The sequence below is a fragment of the Coffea eugenioides genome, chromosome 4, assembly GCF_003713205.1.
Source record: "Coffea eugenioides isolate CCC68of chromosome 4, Ceug_1.0, whole genome shotgun sequence".
Lineage (NCBI taxonomy): Eukaryota > Viridiplantae > Streptophyta > Magnoliopsida > Gentianales > Rubiaceae > Coffea > Coffea eugenioides.
This window is the reverse complement of record NC_040038.1, coordinates 11217497-11235634: the sequence shown is the minus strand read 5'-3', so window position 1 is coordinate 11235634 and position 18138 is coordinate 11217497. Positions and strand designations below refer to the sequence as shown.

The window sequence follows — 18138 nt, the reverse complement described above, 5'->3', positions numbered from 1 at the left end:
AACAGAGTTCATGTATATCTCTGTAACAGAGTTGGTTATCAGTTTGAATTAGTAAAGAGATATCTAGCTGATTAGGTGTTATCCTTAGCGGTACTTGTATTCAAATAGGATCAGTAGCTATCGGTAGCGATATCCACGGTTTGGGCTGTATGTATATATCCTTGACGAATGCGTAAGAAATAGGAATGAAAACTTCTTCCGCTGAAACCTTTTCAATATCAAATGGCAAAACAGCGTAACAACGCATCAGTAGTTCCATCACTATAGGAAATTTAATGACCTTAAAACACACCCTTCTGTTATAGTCCTATACACATTTTCAAATTCAAAATTGTGATGTTTTCTGACTGCAATTCAGTCCGGGTACGCTTTCTAGTGATAGAATTGCAAGAAAATTGACCAAGAACAGAAAGAAAAAATGCCATGGAAGTCAAGGTCGGGACGAAAACTTCCGTCTATCACTCACCTGATCTAGCATCAAAGTCCAATACCCACTAACCACCTGTCTATTAATCCTGCATCAGAATCTGTTCCTCCTATCCTTTGAATAATGTACTTCGATTATGATTTTATAATGGCTGTGCTTCCCATGCAATAACTTTTTGCACGTAATCTCATACTATGAGATGAATTTACGGTTTTCTTTTGGTCCAGATGAAGTACTACTATTCACTACTCAGCTATGTTTATCCAAATGAACCAACAACTGATCAGCGGTTAATTTCATTGACCTTCCCATGCATGAGGTTTGATATAATTACATAGACCTCCTCTATAACTTTTGTATGAAATCAGAACCACAATCCTGTCAGTTATTATAACTAGTTTGTAGTAATATATCGTCCAATCCATCGTTTATTCGTAATGGCATCCATTAGAAATGACATACTACCTTTTATTTGGAAAGATTTACCGTCATGTAACATAAAAAGAACTCTCGATGAATTCAAAGTCTAAAGGGTCATAAATGTGAAAGTCTTAAGGGAGGCTGTTGCAATTTAATGAAAAATAAGATAGTGCTTTCGAAATTTTCATCTGGCTTGGGGGAAAAAGGGCTAAATATGTAGTATTACATCATAGAAACACATGTCGTACAAGTCTTTACTATGATCACCCAAGATTTTGATACATGTTCGCTACAATCGTTAACGTTGACGATATTATAGAGAGGTATGAACGTTGACGATAGATAAGTTAATATCACATGATGTCATAGTATTAATGTTTATGATGTATGATAGTTACAAGGTTCACCTATAAAATTTGAAACATCGATAGTTACAGGGGTCACCGATCAAATATAACATATCGATAATTACAAGGTTCACCAATAGAGTATAACACATCAATAGCTACAAGCCTTACCGACAGAGTAGTTCTACGTATGAAATTTCATGAAGCTTTTCTAATCACCTTCCAGAGTGGAGAAATGCATAGATAAAGCCATTGATCATAAACCAGAGGTTCAATCGTTACACGCTACTAAAATTTTTCTAGTATGCATGCAATCGGAAGCACAATTCAGTCAAAAGCTTTGTTATTTTCCATTTTTGATCCTACTGTACTGTTATAAATACTTCTCAGTAATCTCTTCTGCTATCCATTGTCCATCCATAATCGCATCCATTAATGGAAGTGAAACACTAGTTTTTTATGCTAATATTACAAATTAGGAAATATTTGCTGTCTTGTAATCAGAAAACCGTTTCGCCATGATTTCAAGGCCTAAAAGGAAAGCTCATAATTATGATAATCTTAAGGGAGGTTGTTGCAAAAACTAAAGATAAGACCGTACATTTAAAATTACAACAGGAAAGGAAAGGGGCTAAATAAGGTACCATGTCATCATAAAAACATGTATCATTCAAGTCCTCGATGTGATCACGTTGATATCACACGGTGCCGTATTGATTTTTCTCGACACACATTAATAATCACAAGGTTCACGAGTGAAGCCATAGACCGGATCCACTCAAGAAATTCTCCATGAGACCTTTCTAATCACCGTCCAAAACGGGGAAATGACCTTTCATTGTCACCGTTAAACACGCATCACCACTAAAAGGTACAACCATTAATGCACACGGTACAATTGATTAAACCAGCCATGCAGTTCCCCAAACTCATCCACTCATGTACAGTTAAACAAATCCAAGCCCACTACCCCACCAAACCCAGGGGCCCTTCCGTAACTTCACACCCAAAACCAAAAGCCAAAAAAAAAAAAGAAAGAAAGAAAACCCGAAAGGCCGAAGCCGCAAGAGAAATCGAAAAACCCAAAAAAACCCGGGCCCGCGCCACAACCGAAGAAAGAAATCCAAAACCACGTGTACAAAGCTCGACCCAGGAGCTGACGTGTCAAAGAGAGCCCATCCGGTTCCAGTTCTATAATACCAGCAGCAGCAACCTCCGTTCCATTGGCATTAGCATTTAGCAGAATAGCGGCCTCCTCTCCTCTCTCTCTCTCTCTCCCTCTCAGCAGCAGGAGCAGTTCGTAATATATATATAACTCCAGAAAATTCATCCATTTCTTTTTCCTTTCCCTTTTTTTTCTGTCTTTTACTTTCTCTCTCTTCAGATTTTCTCTCTCTTCGCTTTCATCTCTCGTTGTCAATATAAAAAATACATATATAGATATAGATATATACAGATAGAGGGGGGATTGGATATGGTATCATTTCTCTAGGGTTTATATATATAGGGAGAAACAGGAACACACAGTAGAGTGTGTTGCTGTGTGTGTGTGTGGGGAAAACTGGAAAAGACGGCGATAAGGAGGATCGATTGGGATTTGGTTCTGGTTTTCTTCTGCGGTTTTCTGCTGTCTTGGCTCGAGATCCGAGCCAAGATAACGCTGGAAACTCCGGCTCTCTCTTTTTCCTGAGTTCGCTCTGAGGTGATTTTTTAGTAATTTTTTTCCTCTCAATTTATATAGGATTATTGGAATTTTGTGGAAAATGTGTCTCGAGTATCCGTAGCTGTTTTCTTTTGTGTGTGTGTGTGTTTCTGGTTTTGAAGATTTTCTGATTATGTTTTGTTTTGCATTTTGCTTTGAGTGATTTGGATTATTTAGTAAGTTTTTTCCTTTGAATTGATTGATTAGAGTTTTCTGGGAAATGCATGTTTGAGTGTGGATAGATTTTTTTTGTTTTGAATAATTTTTTGGTTTTCGAAGATTTTCTGATTTATGTTTTATTTTTGCTTTTCGTTTGAGTGGGTTGGATTTTTATTACTGGATTCTTTGTAGGATTGTGTCCTATTGAAGTTTTTGTTTATTTTGATTTGATATTTTTGTGGTGTAGGGTTTGTTTGATAGGTAAGAAATGGCATCTGGTGAGGGATTTTTGACGGAGGAGCAAAGGGAGATGCTGAAAATAGCGACTCAGAATGCGGAGATATTGTCTTCATCTCTGAATTCTCCGACTCCCAAGTCTCCATCCCCGAAAGAGCATCATGTAAAGGCTCTGGGTGGTGGCAGGGCTTCTGCGGCTGGTGGGGCTTCGGTTAGGCATGTGCGGAGATCGCATTCCGGAAAGTACATTCGAGTCAAGAAGGGTAAGCCTTGATTCTTGCTGGTTTCTTAAGTAGGTTCTGTTATGGATTTGTTCTCCGTGATTGATGAATTGAATGTTAACTATTTGCTTGGTTTTAGTTGTTTCTGCTACATATGCTACTACTAAATGTGTCGGTTTAAGTTGGCACTGATCAATCTTGTGTTGAGCTTGGATACCATAAAGATACAAGCTCTATAGATGGAAAATGGCAGGTATATATGTGTGCAAATATCCTTACATTGTGCATTTAAATCTGTTGGTGTGAATATGAGCAAGTTATAAGTGTAAGTTCTGATCATAGGGTTGGTGATGATGCTTACAGTTGTGTTAATGTTTTCATTACAGCAAGGAGCATCTGTAACCATGGAGATTTGATATTTACTTGCTTTGCTCCCTCCCATTTTAATGCAAACGTCTGTAACCATGAGTAACTTTAACGTTTTTCACCAAGTGTAATCAAGTGATTGATGTTTTTGTTCTGCACTTTCATATTTGTTGCACCATGGGTAAGATGAAGTGCCACTTGTTAACAGTGAAACACTCTCTCTCTTCTTTTTGTCAGACTTGGGCTGGGGGGGAAGGGATCAACTTTTCGTGGCAGAGCGTCTTCAATGAGTCTTCGAGGACAAATTTGAACTTTTACTCTCACTATTTTTTTTTTTTTTTGCAGTTTTGAGGTCATTACTGGTATCAACTGCTATTTTGTCTGACTTGTAAATACAAAATTTCAGCTCCTTGTAGCAAATTTCCCTTTTCTTTTTCTTCTACATCACATGATCACAGTATCTGCTATTATGAGTACTGTTTGCAGACTATGAAGCTTTCCTTTTTCCTGTCTGCATGAGATTTTGCTCCATGAATGACATTGTCCCATCTGATTTTCCCTTTGTTCATGCGCTGCTGTTTTCCCTTGCAATAGATTTCAGAATATGAGATCTGGAGCTTCATTTTAATATCATTAGCCATAAGACTGCTTCTAACTTGAGGTACTGTGTCGTATTAGACAGACAAGTCTGGAAGGTAAACAACAGGATGAGCCAATTTGGCAAGCGCCAGTGAACCCTTGAACATTAACGTAAACATATTCAATTCAATACTGAAAATTTACTAAATAATTTCCTCATAAGCAAATTATGATCGGCATGTGCTATTTTTTCTTTTTAATATGATTAACATTAATTCTGTGAACAGTGCTGAGTTTGATGCACTCTGGTCTTAAAATTTTTCTAGCAGTTTTTCCTCTCAATTTTGGATACAAAAAATGTACATTGTATTGCTGATGCTCTGGATCTGGTTTAAATGCTTTATTTTAGTTCACATTCTGGTTAGTACCTTCAGGCTTTGATTCAGAAAGTTTTTTTTGATGAATTGTGAATCAGACGGAGGAGGTGGTAAGGGAACCTGGGGAAAGTTACTTGATACTGATGGTGAGTTCCGTATTGATCGGAATGATCCCAACTATGATAGTGGGGAGGTAACTTCTCTGCCTGATCTGATTCTTTCTTAAGTACCTTTTTTTTGGGGTCTAATTATGGTGACTGTCTATCTGTTGATTACCTATTCGATGATGCTTGGGTTCTGCATGATAATGGAGTTATTATTGCTTTACTTGGTACCTCAGATTATTGGCTTATTTTACTTCGTCCTGCTAACTTTGACAGGAACCCTATGAGCTTGTTGGGTCCGCTGTCTGTGATCCATTGGATGAATATAAGAAAGCTGTAGTGTCCCTTATTGAGGAATACTTCACCACTGGTGATGTTGATGTAGCTGCTTCCGACCTCAGAGAACTACGATCAAGTGAATACCATCCCTACTTTGTCAAAAGACTTGTTTCTATGGCGATGGACAGGCATGACAAGGAGAAAGAAATGGCTTCAGTTTTGCTTTCAGCTCTTTATGCTGATGTTATCAGCTCAGCCCAGATTAGTCAGGGTTTTTTCTTGCTGTTGGAGTCTGCTGATGATCTTGAAGTTGACATTCTGGATGCAGTTGACATTCTTGCCTTATTTGTAGCTCGAGCTGTGGTTGATGACATTCTCCCTCCAGCATTCATCACAAGGGCAGGGAAAACTCTTCCAGAATCCTCAAAAGGACTTCAAGTCCTGCAAACTGCTGAGAAAAGCTATCTCTCTGCTCCACATCATGCTGAACTTGTAGAGAGGCGGTGGGGTGGTAGCACCCATCTCACTGTGGAGGAAGTGAAGAAAAAGATAGCTGACCTTTTGAGGGAATATGTTGAGAGTGGAGATACCTCTGAAGCCTGTAGGTGCATTAGGCAGTTGGGAGTTTCATTTTTCCATCATGAAGTTGTGAAGAGAGCTTTGGTTCTAGCCATGGAGATTCGTACAGCAGAACCACTCATTAGGAAGTTATTAAAAGAGGCTGCTGAGGAAGGTTTGATAAGTTCCAGTCAAATGGTTAAGGGTTTTGTTCGCCTAGCTGAGAGCCTTGATGACCTTGCCCTTGATATTCCTTCTGCCAAGACATTGTTCCAGTCTTTGGTGCCTGTGGCAATATCTGAAGGATGGCTTGATGCATCTTTCCTGAAATCCTCAGGTAAAGATGGGGAGGTGCAGGACAAAGATGATGAGAAGTTGAGACGATACAAAAAAGAGGTGGTTACCATAATTCATGAGTACTTTCTATCAGATGATATTCCTGAATTAATTCGGAGTCTGGAAGATCTTGCGGCACCTGAGTTTAACCCGATATTTTTGAAGAAGCTCATCACCCTTGCCATGGATCGGAAGAACAGAGAAAAGGAGATGGCCTCCATATTACTCTCTACTCTGCATATTGAGATTTTTTCAACTGAAGACATAGTTAATGGTTTTGTCTTGCTGTTGGAATCTGCAGAAGACACAGCGCTGGACATTTTAGATGCTTCAAATGAACTTGCTCTTTTCCTGGCTAGGGCTGTTATTGATGATGTCCTTGCTCCACTGAATTTGGAAGAGATAGCCAGCAGGCTGCCACCAAAATGTAGCGGGACTGAAACTGTCCGTATGGCTCGATCACTTGTAGCTGCACGTCATGGTGGAGAGAGGATTCTGAGGTGTTGGGGTGGCGGGACTGGCTGGGCTGTGGAAGATGCCAAGGATAAGATACTGAAGCTCCTTGAAGAATATGAAAGTGGAGGTGTTGTCAGTGAAGCTTGTCAATGCATTCGGGATCTTGCTATGCCCTTCTTCAATCATGAGGTAGTGAAGAAAGCTCTGGTAATGGCAATGGAGAAGAAGAATGATAGGATGCTGGATTTGCTCCAAGAGGGTTTCAATGAGGGGCTGATTACTATCAATCAGATGACCAAAGGGTATGGAAGGATCAAGGATGGACTTGACGATCTGGCACTCGACATTCCAAATGCCAAGGACAAATTTGGTTTCTATCTGGAGTATGCTAAAGAAAGAGGCTGGCTCCTACCATCCTTTAGTCTATCTTACCCAGAAGCACCACCAAATCTGGATGCATCTTCTTGAGAAGAAACTTCAGTTTGTTCTCCGTGTATGTTGTTGCTTATTGTCTCCTTTTTTGCTTGGTAATTTCTGTTTCAGCGCATCAGAAGTGGATGATTTTAGAATTTTCAGATCCCATCTGATGTTTCTTCCCTTCTGTCTCTCTCTCTCTCTCTCTCTCCCGTGCGGCCTCTTCTTATGTGATGGAGTTTATCGATGTGTATAAATTAGGTTCTTGTTTTTCAACAGTAGACTGATTGTCTGAGATGGGAATGTGCTCTGTATTCCTACCAGTCAAAGACAATTTTAGCATTTACTGTTTTGTTCTTTAGACACCTTGGAAGGATCTTCCCCTTGCGGGCAGTGAACTCAGATGAACTAGTGACATTTTATCTTTAGCTTTTAAGCTGAATCAATATTCAATACCGTCCAGCTTTTGCTGTTTCCCTTCTGAAGCAGAGTTGGAGGAATCGTGCTGGTGGTAGAGTTGCAGCACTCTTTATCATGTTTGGCCTTCGAAGTTGTGAGCTCATCATCCCTTGAGCGATATTAAGACTGTCTGGTCTTTAACTGCGCAGAAATCAATAATGTGTATTATTTCTTGTCCGTTTCTTCCTTGGAGAAGTCGAATAGAATATTGGTCTTCCTAGCAGATGTGAGACAATGAACGAGAAGATTTTCCCTAAGATTATAGCCTCTTTTCCTGATCGAGGGTGAACATGAAATCTGAGACGCTGGCAGGCTTAACTTTCCCTTTTTATTAATGAAATTGCCTATCATTTTTTGTGTCTGTTCCCCTACACTCCGCCTATTCTAGCAAACTTCATGATGCACGTTATGAAACTAAGGTCATTTGTCACTAAAACATCCTCAAGAGCCCCAATTTCTAATCCTTTTTATGGAAATCTAAAGAAGAAAAGTAAAGAAGAAGGAACTTAAAGTTGTGAGAGTAAAGAAGTAGAATATTGAAAGTAAATGAATTGAAAAAAAGATTATTGACTGATTTGGTAGGCAAAATTACCTCATAAAATCCATTAAGAAAGAGGTAATACTATTAAGACACTAGTTTTCAGTCGCTTTTTATTCATTTGTCTCCATATTTTAAAAGATGTTTCTACCTCCATAATATGAGAATCTTGTAAATTAAAACTTAACGTAGGATGAACATAATAACTTCTAATTTTTCAACTTAAAGCCTAAACAATACGAATATAACAAAGAAAATAGAGTAGGAAACAAAGATTTTTCTCTTGTTTGGTAGTTTTAAAATGAGGAAAAAAATAAGATACTAAAAATGTAAGATAACTTGAGAGCCTAACATCAAATACATACCATATAATATAAGTTTTTTTGAGATGAAAATTGTAACAAAAAATGTTAGAACATAACATAAATGTATTAATAATAGTAGTAATAATATTAATCTGCCTAAAAGGATTTCATCTTTTCTCTTAAACTCTAAGACAAAATAAGAAAAATAAAAGATGTCAAGTTCTTTTCTTTACTTCTTTCCTTTTCTTTCCGTCATTCCCAAAAAAGATGGTAAAATAAAAACTAAAAATTGTATTACTCCTTTCCATCTTCGCCGAAAGTACTACATATATTATTGACACCTGCATGTTTGGGCTGTGCGGCCTCGGACAAGAATAATACTAAAAGCTATTGACTTCCTCCAACAACTCAGCTCCAAAATCCACCGCTTTAAATTGCAAGACCCAGGCATAGTTTCAATCATTAGCTTCTCTAACCTCCAACTACTTGAGAGTCGACGCACTTGGAATATCTGAGGTAATAATTCTCTTAAATATCTCACGTATGTGTCGATAGATAACTGGATATATGCAAATTTTGAAGAAAATTGTTTTGTGGGCTCTATTTGTTTGTGAGTATTGTTGCAGTAATTTCATGGTAAAATCAAATCTTTTTTGTTCCTTTTTAGTTGTAAACTTCTGACAGAATTAGACCATTCTTTCTCTGGGTTGTGAATTTTACTCGGCTGTCTGTTTTGGGTTTTCTCTTTTTGGCTTTTTTCCCCTTTTGGCGTGATATTTAACTGTTAGTTTCCCTTTTTGCACTTTGGTTTTTAATTGGAAAGATTGAAACTTTAATGTGGATTACCAGTTGAGTATGCTTGTATTAGATGTATGGCGGCATTGGTCAAATATAAATGAAGTATGCTATATTGAAATGAATTTGTAGTTAGTGATATCCAGGATTTAGGCGAGAAGTTGAATTTTAAGCAATTTGTTAAAGGAAGTTCTAGACCCGACTGAACTGTTGGTTTGATTTTTTACCTGTTGTTCATATAGCTGCACCTTTATAGTTCAGTTGCTGTGCAGCTAGCTTGTAAAGATGTAAATATGTATCAGTCGGTTTAAATATTAACAAGTGGAAGTTGATACATTTGTCGTTGAGTTTCTGTAGTGAGCAAATACTTGAAAGTACCTTGATGAGTAAAGATGCAGAGGCCATGGAAGCAGAAGGTAAACAGTTTAAAAAGTTGGGCAAGTGCCGGTCAAAAAGTAAGCTAGATTACCCTCTTGATTGTGGGGCTGATGCTGATGCGGATCAGAGTGGTCAAGGGATGTCATCCTTGCGTGAGGAAAAAGTCAGCAGCCTTCGAACCGTAAGTTTGTTTTTGCACAATTTGGTATCTATTATGCCGATCTATCTTTGTCATTTCCTAATTTCTTCAACTTGCATAATACTTAGACTCTGTCTGTAAGGTGAGCTAAACTTAGTGGAATGCTACATAACTTAGAGATTGTATTTGAACTCCTGTGGAGCAACATCACTATTTCGATATACAAAAGTACTTGCTTGACTTTATTAAGCTCTTGATATAGAGAAAGAGAACAGGCAGGAATGATGAATCATGATATGTTAAACAAAGAGAGGTCATGGGATGGGATGGGATGGGATGGGATTGGTGGGGGGAGGGATGGGTTGGGTGGTTCGGAGGGAGGGAGTGTAAGTGAGAGGTCTCGGAATCAAGCTCTCCCACTTACGCTAAAAAAAAGGATAGAGAGATAGAGGTTGCACTTGATTAAGTGAATAATCATGGGAATTATATGCATTGCAGTAAAAAATGAAAACCTGTATTGGAAGTAAAATCATATTTTGGAGTTTCATAGGGCAGTGCTTGATTGACTGTCTAGTCCATTTTTCCTTCTTTTGGTTTTTTATTTGGTTAGCATGTTTCCCGCCTTTCATCCTAAGGAAAGCCAAAGATTACTGCTAATTAGACCCTGATTTATTTTTCTAATTCACTCTTCCTTTCAAGTTCCATTTGTTATTTTCTCTGTTCATCCTAATTTTGCTTTTATCTTGTTTGCTAGTCATTTATTACTTTCAAGTTTCTTTTGCCTTTCTTGTGCCTACAAATTTTTTCCTCATAAGCGCATGGACTACACCTTTAGACATAATCAAGCACCTTATTCATCACGTTGGGATTCATGCAATCATGCATCAAATATTGTCTCCTTCCATATCGGAACATTAATGAGCAGTGGCTACTATCAAGGAAAAGGACAAAACAATAAAAGCGTAGGCCCACAGGGAATGGTTCTCTGTTATAGGTGGAAATACAAAGAACAATCTCTGCCTGTTTGATTGTTCATCAATTGCGTTGAATTTTGTGCTGTTGCAATGTTGTTGTGTTTCCTAAGTTTGTTTTTAGTATGTTCTTAACTCCTTGTTATATTATAAAATCCCTGTCAGTACCTAAGGAAAGTAGTGTTTTATTCATTTGTGGAGAAAATCATGATGTTTTGATGACAATCTTCAGTTATTTGTCTGGCTAATAATTCAATTAAATGCCATATTAATTTTAAATGAAGAAATGTAATATTTGGTTGATACAGATTTTGAACTAAAAAGAGTCTCGAATCCTGAATCATAGGTTTAAAGTACTTGAGCTATGTATAAAAGTATGCGCAACAGTAAAGCACTCAACATTGACAGATGATTGTTGGCATTGCAACTTAGCGACAATCAGTTTTATGACTTGCAGGTGTTGAAGAGTTTGGAGTAACTTTTGTCTTATGAATTTTGAACAACGCGTCCAAAATAAATCATTTGACTTTGATTTCCTAAATGAAAGCAAGTTTTCAGAAAGCTTAAACATGAAAAGCAGCTAACTTTCGAAAGTGACGTGTAATATTAGTTTTACAAAAGACCGCAATTGGTGGAATATTGGATTGGTCTGATCGCATTTTTTAGGAAAAAGTGTTGACTGAGACCCAAAGTGGGAAATAAACTTGACTGCGTTTAAAAGTAATGAAATGCATGAGATGACGCTGGAATTAGAGATTCGCCTGAAATTCATTCTGATAACTAGTTTTATTTCTGCTCCTAGTGCTCCACTAGTTAAGTTGTATCTGAACATGAGTAATGGCATAACGGGGGGTTTGTTCCAGATTAAAATTTAAAAGGCACACTTGTCTAGGTTGCTTTAAAATCATAACATTTTCTTTGTGAAGAATTGACGATTTGTTTGTATCATTGTGCTATCAGGGGTTAGTCCATGTTGCCCGGAAGATGCCAAAGAATGCACATGCTCATTTTGTACTTGGCCTAATGTACCAAAGGATGGGTCAAGCTGAGAAGGTATCTTTGAATCTAATGTCTTCAGATTGGGTAATATGTATGGATGTAGTTTTACTAATAAATCTTTTTGTAGGCAGTTGTGGCATATGAGAAGGCTGCTGAGATTTTGATTCGTTCTGAAGAAGAAATTGACCGCCCAGAGTTGCTTTCATTGGTTCGGATTCACCATGCACAGGTTGAATTTGTTTTACATCAAAGTATGCTAGTTGTTTGCCACATTTAATGATGTGTACTTAGTGGGGGACATTATGTTCAATGGCCATACATGCATTTATAACATGTTGCATCACAAATGCAGTGTATTTTGTTGGGAAGCTTAGAAGAGTGCAAGTCAGACAAAGAACTTGAACCGAATGAACTTGACGACATTATTCTGAAGCTAAGGGAGTCTATGGATTCTGATATAAGACAGGCACCTGTCTGGAACACCCTGGGACTTGTACTTCTTAAAACTGGACGTTTGCAGGTGCAATAGCTGAATCTTGTTCTTGTGTAGTGTTGCGCCTTGACTTTGTAAATCTAAATGTCTTCTATTTTCTTTTGTAGAGTGCTATATCAGTTTTTTCTACTTTGTTAGCTGTTGAACCCAACAACTTGGATTGCCTGGGAAACCTTGGGATTGCTTATTTTCTGAGGTAATGAAATTAGTGTCATCCTTAAGATTCTTGCATTCTTTCCCCCCTTCTCTGTCCTTTTGCAATATTTGGGTGAAAAAAAATGCATATCTTTCTAGATGCTTTTGATTGTGTATTCTATTTTTGTCCGGACAACTCCTTTTGTATCTTCCTACTTTCTTGTGACTCAAAATGTTTTGCACTAGTTCTAGTATTATTATCTTATAAATCTATTGATTTGTAATGCACGAGATGCTTCTGCATGTTGATTGTTTGGTAAATTAGCTTCTTTCCTAGGTGCCTGATTGCTCATGCTGTGGCTTTTGGCAAAATACTTATTTAATTTTTAAAGCTTTGAATTTCAGCGTCGTGTAAAAGCACTTTCAAAGCTTAAGCCCGAAGTGGTTATGAAACGTCACCAAGAAGTTATGGGATGCAATACTCCCTAGAGTAGTACGTGAAATCTTTCTAATGGGACTTCTATATTGTATATACTAATATCTTGGAGTTCATTATTCTTTTTCCATCCGAATGACACATTTGTTAATCAACTGTAGAGTATATATATGCGGTTCCATACTAAGAGATCAGGATTTGTGAATGGACCCTGTTGATGAGCACTTTCGAAAAATAGAGAGAATATAATCCAACACATTTAGTTGGTTGGATATTTGTTCTCACAGTCACACCATGAAGCACAAAGTGTAAAAAATGTGGCTTAAGAGGCAGAAGCAGTATGCAAACTATTTGAGAGTACCCAGGTCAAGTTGCTTAAAAGTAGAAATGATGAAAGTCTGTTTTCAGTTGGCTTAGTATGTAATCATATAAAGTCCAACAGGGTTGGTATCTGCACTTACATGTCGTCAAACTTAGTGGCTGTGCATTTCCTTCCCTGGGCATATTGCTAAAAGAATTTTGCATCCCTACTTTGTTTAGATAAAAATTTCAGAAAGGGAAGGAGACAGCATAATTACCTTTAGATTCAAGTAACACAAACAGTAAAGCAAAACTACCTATTCTATTAATTGTCAGGACAAATAAATTGTATTCATGCTAATACTTTCTACTGCCTTGATTTCTCTGCATTTTTATTAGTCCATACAGGGTTTTTACATATTTCCTGAGCCACTGGTAGGTTACTTCCTTTTAGTTTGTTCACACTTACATTTATTTTCCAGTGGGAATATGGAGCTTTCACAGAAGTGCTTGCAAGATCTGATTTTGAAAGATCAAAACCATCCTTCTGCTTTTATCAATTATGCAGCCCTTCTTTTGTGTAGATATGGTTCATTAATTTCTGGTAAGTTTCAAAACAACATAGAAAAGCATGCTTTATATTCTATCTAGCATATCTCTGTCTAGTGCTTTCTTCAGATATAGTTGAGAGTTATGCTTGCACTTTAGACAAGTGCCCATGACGTGCTTCATCATGCTCTGCAAATTATGTCTCTTCAATTGTCAACTCCAAATTTCAGGTGCTGGAGCAGGTGCCAATGATGGAGGGGCTTCTGAAGAACAAGTTACAGCAGCTAACGTTGCTAAAGAGTGTTTGTTAGCTGCTGTGAAGTCAGATCCCAGAGCAGCACATCTATGGTCGAATCTAGCTAATGCATATTTCTTGATGGGTGATCATAGAAGTGCGAGTAAATGCTTAGAAAAGGTGCTTCAGTCTCTTTTATTCTTCACTAAAATCATACTAAGTTTTTGTAAACTGAACCAGAACACTTGTGTTTGTATTTTAATGTCATAGATGTCCTCTTAGCTTGCCTCTCTTCAATTTTTGCTATGGCGCTTACTTCACCTGCAGTTTCTCATAGAGCTGCTAAAATTTAGAAACCTCCTTCAGTTACCAATGGGCCCATAATTCTTGCATGGAAACCTCCTTGTTGTACCCTGTCTATACCCAGGACATCTTTCTTTTACCAAGAAAAAGTTTTTAAAGTGACCCATGGTGCCCATTGGCCCCCTTTACAGCCACCCTAATCTCTTTCCTATTTGTACTCCTTTCATCTCTCAAACCATCAGCTGATGCCACCAATGCCTTCTTCAGCCATCTCTTCCCAGTTTAAACCCTGTGAATTTTGATTTAGTTTCTGCCTACAACAGGATAGAGAGTAGATGTTTCAAATCGTCTTTGATTGTTTGTTTGGTTGGTTGTGCTTAAGTCAGCTTGCTGATGGTGCATATGCATGATTAACTGTTTTTTTAAAACTTCCTTTTTGTTAAATCACCATAATGTGTTTGTCTAGTTGGAGTTCGACAGTGTCATAATGGTAAAACAAGACATTGTTGATTTTCAAGAATGTTTTGCTTGCATTTTGGGATGTTTTTCATGTTTTGCAGATTTCCTTTATGTTGTGACATTCAAGTAATGGCAAGGTGCTTTTCTTTGGTGAAAGTAATGGTTGCTAAACGACATTTTGGATGTTTGTGTTGTGACCGTTTTAAGAGTTTTCTTCTACATGTTCAGGCAGTGAAACTAGAGCCCAATTGTTTAGCTACAAGATATGCTGTTGGAGTTCACCGAATGAAGGATGCAGAAAGGTCTCAAAATCCAAGTGAACAGCTCTCTTGGGCTGGAAATGAAATGGCTTCCATACTTCGAGAAGGGGAATCCTCGGTGATTGAGCCTCCTATAGCTTGGGCAGGCCTTGCTATGGTTCACAAGGCTCAGCATGAGATAGCTGCAGGCTTTGACATTGAGAATGACGATTTGTTGGAAGTCAAAGAACGTGCTACAGACAGTCTGAAACAGGTTGAAGCAGCATAATCTTTGTCTCTTTTTTTCCCCTTCTTAAATTCTTTCTGTTTTCTCTCCTTCCCGCCTCCATCTCTTCTCTCTCTCTCTCTGTGTATGTGTGTGTGCTGCTTTTGGGTTATTTTGTTTTATTCTGCAGTTCTGTGGGATGAGATGCAAGTTGTGTTTCACCCTTCAAATGTTGTGGATCTTGGAGTCATTGGGTTCTGGATATCTTGGCTTCTATCTGTTATTAATGTTGGAATAGAGAATTTCTTCTTCTGGAATGTGCAAGAATTCCTTTTTCAGATGATCATGTATAAGAATTCTTTTGTCTCATAACAAGCATTGCAATAAGTGGCCAAGGTTCACTCACGATCAAATTTGGTATCTTCTGTTTGTCTGTTTTAGGACTAAAAATGAAGGAACTGACATTACTCTATCTGTATATGTGCCACATTTCTTTATCACTTTTAATTTTTATCATGTATAAGCCTCCCCTATCTTTGTTGGTGCATGGTTCAATTGTCATGAAATCTTCTCAATGACGGCTTTTTAGAAATTTGAAGTTCAAGCTTTGCTTTCTGTGCTACTCTGTTCTTTCCAGGGTTATGACAGAGAGAATTTTTATTTTCTTTGTTTCCACATGTGATGTGAGTCAGGCAATAAGAGAAGACCCCGATGACGCGGTCCAGTGGCACCAAGTTGGCCTTCATGATCTCTGTACGCAACAATTCAAAACATCACAGACGTACTTTAAAGCTGCAGTTGCGCGTCTTAAGGAGTGCAGTTATGCTTGGTCAAATCTTGGTAATTATAATTCTGCATCAGTGTGTCTAATCACTCTGCATTTTCCAACCTTATTGATCTTTTAGTTCTGAGGATGCTTGTTATTGCGATTCTTACATTCTAAGCATGCATGTCAGGTATCTCATTGCAATTGTCTGAGGATTCTCCGCATGCAGAAGAAGCTTATAAACGTGCCTTATCACTGGCTACATCTCAACAGGCACACACTGTATTATCCAACCTCGGCAATCTCTACCGGCAGCTACGACAATATGAACGTGCAAAGGCAATGCTTACCAAGTCACTTGAACTGCAACCAGGTTATGCTCCAGCATACAACAATCTAGGTCTCGTGTTCGTGGCCGAACGGCGTTGGGAGGAAGCCAGATTCTGCTTCAACAAGGCTTTTCAAACGGACCCCTTGTTGGATGCTGCAAAGTCCAACATGATCAAAGCAGCCAACATGTGTAGAGTATATTCAACCTTGAACTCAAGTTTGAGTTGAAAACTAACTGGTAGTAATTGTAGTCTACTTCTTGTCTAAAAAAGAAAATAGTAGTTAATTCTTTTTCCCACCCTGAAGTTGCCGACTTGTACATAACTTTTGTATTCAACATGGCTCCTTGTTTGGAAATCCATTTTTCCTCAAAAATTTTTCTGTTTTCCGTGAACATGTTTTTCTTCACTATTTTATTTTATATATATATATCAAATCGTTACGGTAGGATTTTTTTTCTTTTCCTTTTTTAGAACTTCACAAAATAGCAATACAAATGGATAACCATTTTGAACGAGCAATTGTGACTTTTCCTTAGCTTTCTGTTGAAAGCCAGGCCAAGAAATCCTCCTTCTGCAAGAAGAATCACTCGGAAAAGTCAAGCAAGAAGGACTCAAAATGCAAAATAAGGAAAAGGAAAGAGAAAAAGAAAAGAGGAAGAAAATAATTACATAATAAAACTTAACCTGGGTGCATCAAGGGCAAGGTCTACTGGTAGCCACTTATAATCAGTGGGGTTATTCTTCCTCCAAATTCAAGAAACAGCTCAATGAACTTGGGAGATAAAATATATTATTGCAGCATCATACAAAGGCCACCGTTTTCCACAATTGACGTCCACCTTCGAACCAGTTTCTCCTTTGAGCAATGCCTTTGCACAAGATACATATTCCAAACTAACAGCCAATCAAACAACAAGACCCAAAAGAAATGAAACAAGATTAGAAACAAGAAAACAACAAAATGAGTTTGATTACAGCCCCAAGAAAAACGCAAAAAGCATCATTAAAAGAAAAAAGGTCTCAACATTAGACAACAAAACACTGAAAATTTTGAAATTAGTACTGACCAGAACGTGCATACAAGGTTAGCTACAACATGGTGACGTTGCCCTGAATTGGATCTTTCCTCTTACTATGTAGTAAAAATACGGGAGAGACGTACGTACATGTAATTTCATTACTAATAAAGATTTATCAAGTATAAATAGAATTAACCAAAAAGTACAAGTAGAATCGAGCCAACTCAATGAGCCCATGAGTCGAGTATGTCTATGTTTGGATTCGACTTAACAGCTCGCTAAATCAAGCTTGAGCTCAAATCCAGCTTTCAATTGATGGCTTCCGAGTCGGCTTGCAGCCCTAGTTTGAATGGACTCACTATACCTATTTTATTTGTGCTCTCAAAATTTTGAATCATTTTAAAAGAAAAGAAGCAAAATGAATTAAACTGCTTATAAAGACTACTTACCTTTTATCTTTATGAAATGTAAATCAAAATCCTGATTATGAGGTGACATTCGTGAATCAAAGACGGAAATTCAGAGAAAAGAGCTCATAGGAGTGCTACTTTCCAACGGTGCTGGAAAATCATTGAATAGAGAGATAGCATCAGTAGGATGAACTTGTATCTGCAACAGTTGAATATTATAAAAGAGATATATTGAACTTGTATTTGCATCAGAAGCCAACAGCCTCTTAGGCTATTGGTCATAGGTCAAGGGTTCAATTCCTATCTCCCACCATATACTTGCAACTTAATTGTGGCTATCACTTTCAAGTAACTTCCTCCGACGGGATTCCGTCGGTTAGGCTCCTCCTCCCCCTATGTTAGATTAGAGTAGGTTATACAAATATTATCGTAGCTAATTGATTACGTTATTTGGCTTTTCAACAGAATTGAGTTTTCCCAAGCCAAGCAGCAGGCTTCTTATCAGCTGCACGAGCTCATCTTTCTCATCATACTTCAATATACTATCTACGCCTTCAATACTTGGTGGACCAAGTGTACCAACATCACCATCCACCTAAAATTACAGACCCAAAAAGAAAAGTTTATTAATGATACTTTTATTTAATAAAAAAATTAATCAAGATAAAAA

At 37.8% G+C, this 18138-nt stretch overlaps 2 protein-coding genes across 4 annotated transcripts; both read left to right on the top strand.

The window, feature by feature from the left end:
• Window positions 1-2573: 2573 nt before the first annotated feature.
• LOC113768092 (programmed cell death protein 4-like) lies at window positions 2574-7467 on the top strand. The gene is made up of 4 exons (XM_027312327.1): window positions 2574-2896; window positions 3303-3555; window positions 4934-5028; window positions 5216-7467. Exons 2-4 carry the CDS (start codon window positions 3324-3326, stop codon window positions 7034-7036), a joined length of 2148 nt encoding a protein of 715 aa, XP_027168128.1. The 5' UTR covers window positions 2574-2896; window positions 3303-3323; the 3' UTR covers window positions 7037-7467.
• Window positions 7468-8634: 1167 nt separating this feature from the next.
• Window positions 8635-16424, top strand: LOC113768093 (UDP-N-acetylglucosamine--peptide N-acetylglucosaminyltransferase 110 kDa subunit). Of its 3 annotated transcripts, none has more exons than XM_027312329.1 (11): window positions 8635-8800; window positions 9437-9638; window positions 11528-11620; window positions 11694-11795; window positions 11919-12086; window positions 12167-12255; window positions 13413-13534; window positions 13710-13894; window positions 14705-14989; window positions 15634-15781; window positions 15937-16424. In XM_027312329.1, the coding sequence occupies exons 2-11, from the start codon at window positions 9462-9464 to the stop codon at window positions 16263-16265; spliced, it is 1698 nt and encodes a 565-aa protein (XP_027168130.1). In that variant the 5' UTR covers window positions 8635-8800; window positions 9437-9461; the 3' UTR covers window positions 16266-16424. The 3 variants fall into 3 exon arrangements, with proteins under 3 accessions (XP_027168130.1, XP_027168129.1, XP_027168131.1); XM_027312328.1 differs by having other exon boundaries at window positions 15898-16424; XM_027312330.1 differs by lacking the exon at window positions 15937-16424 and having other exon boundaries at window positions 15579-15717.
• The last annotated feature ends 1714 nt before the right edge of the window (window positions 16425-18138 follow it).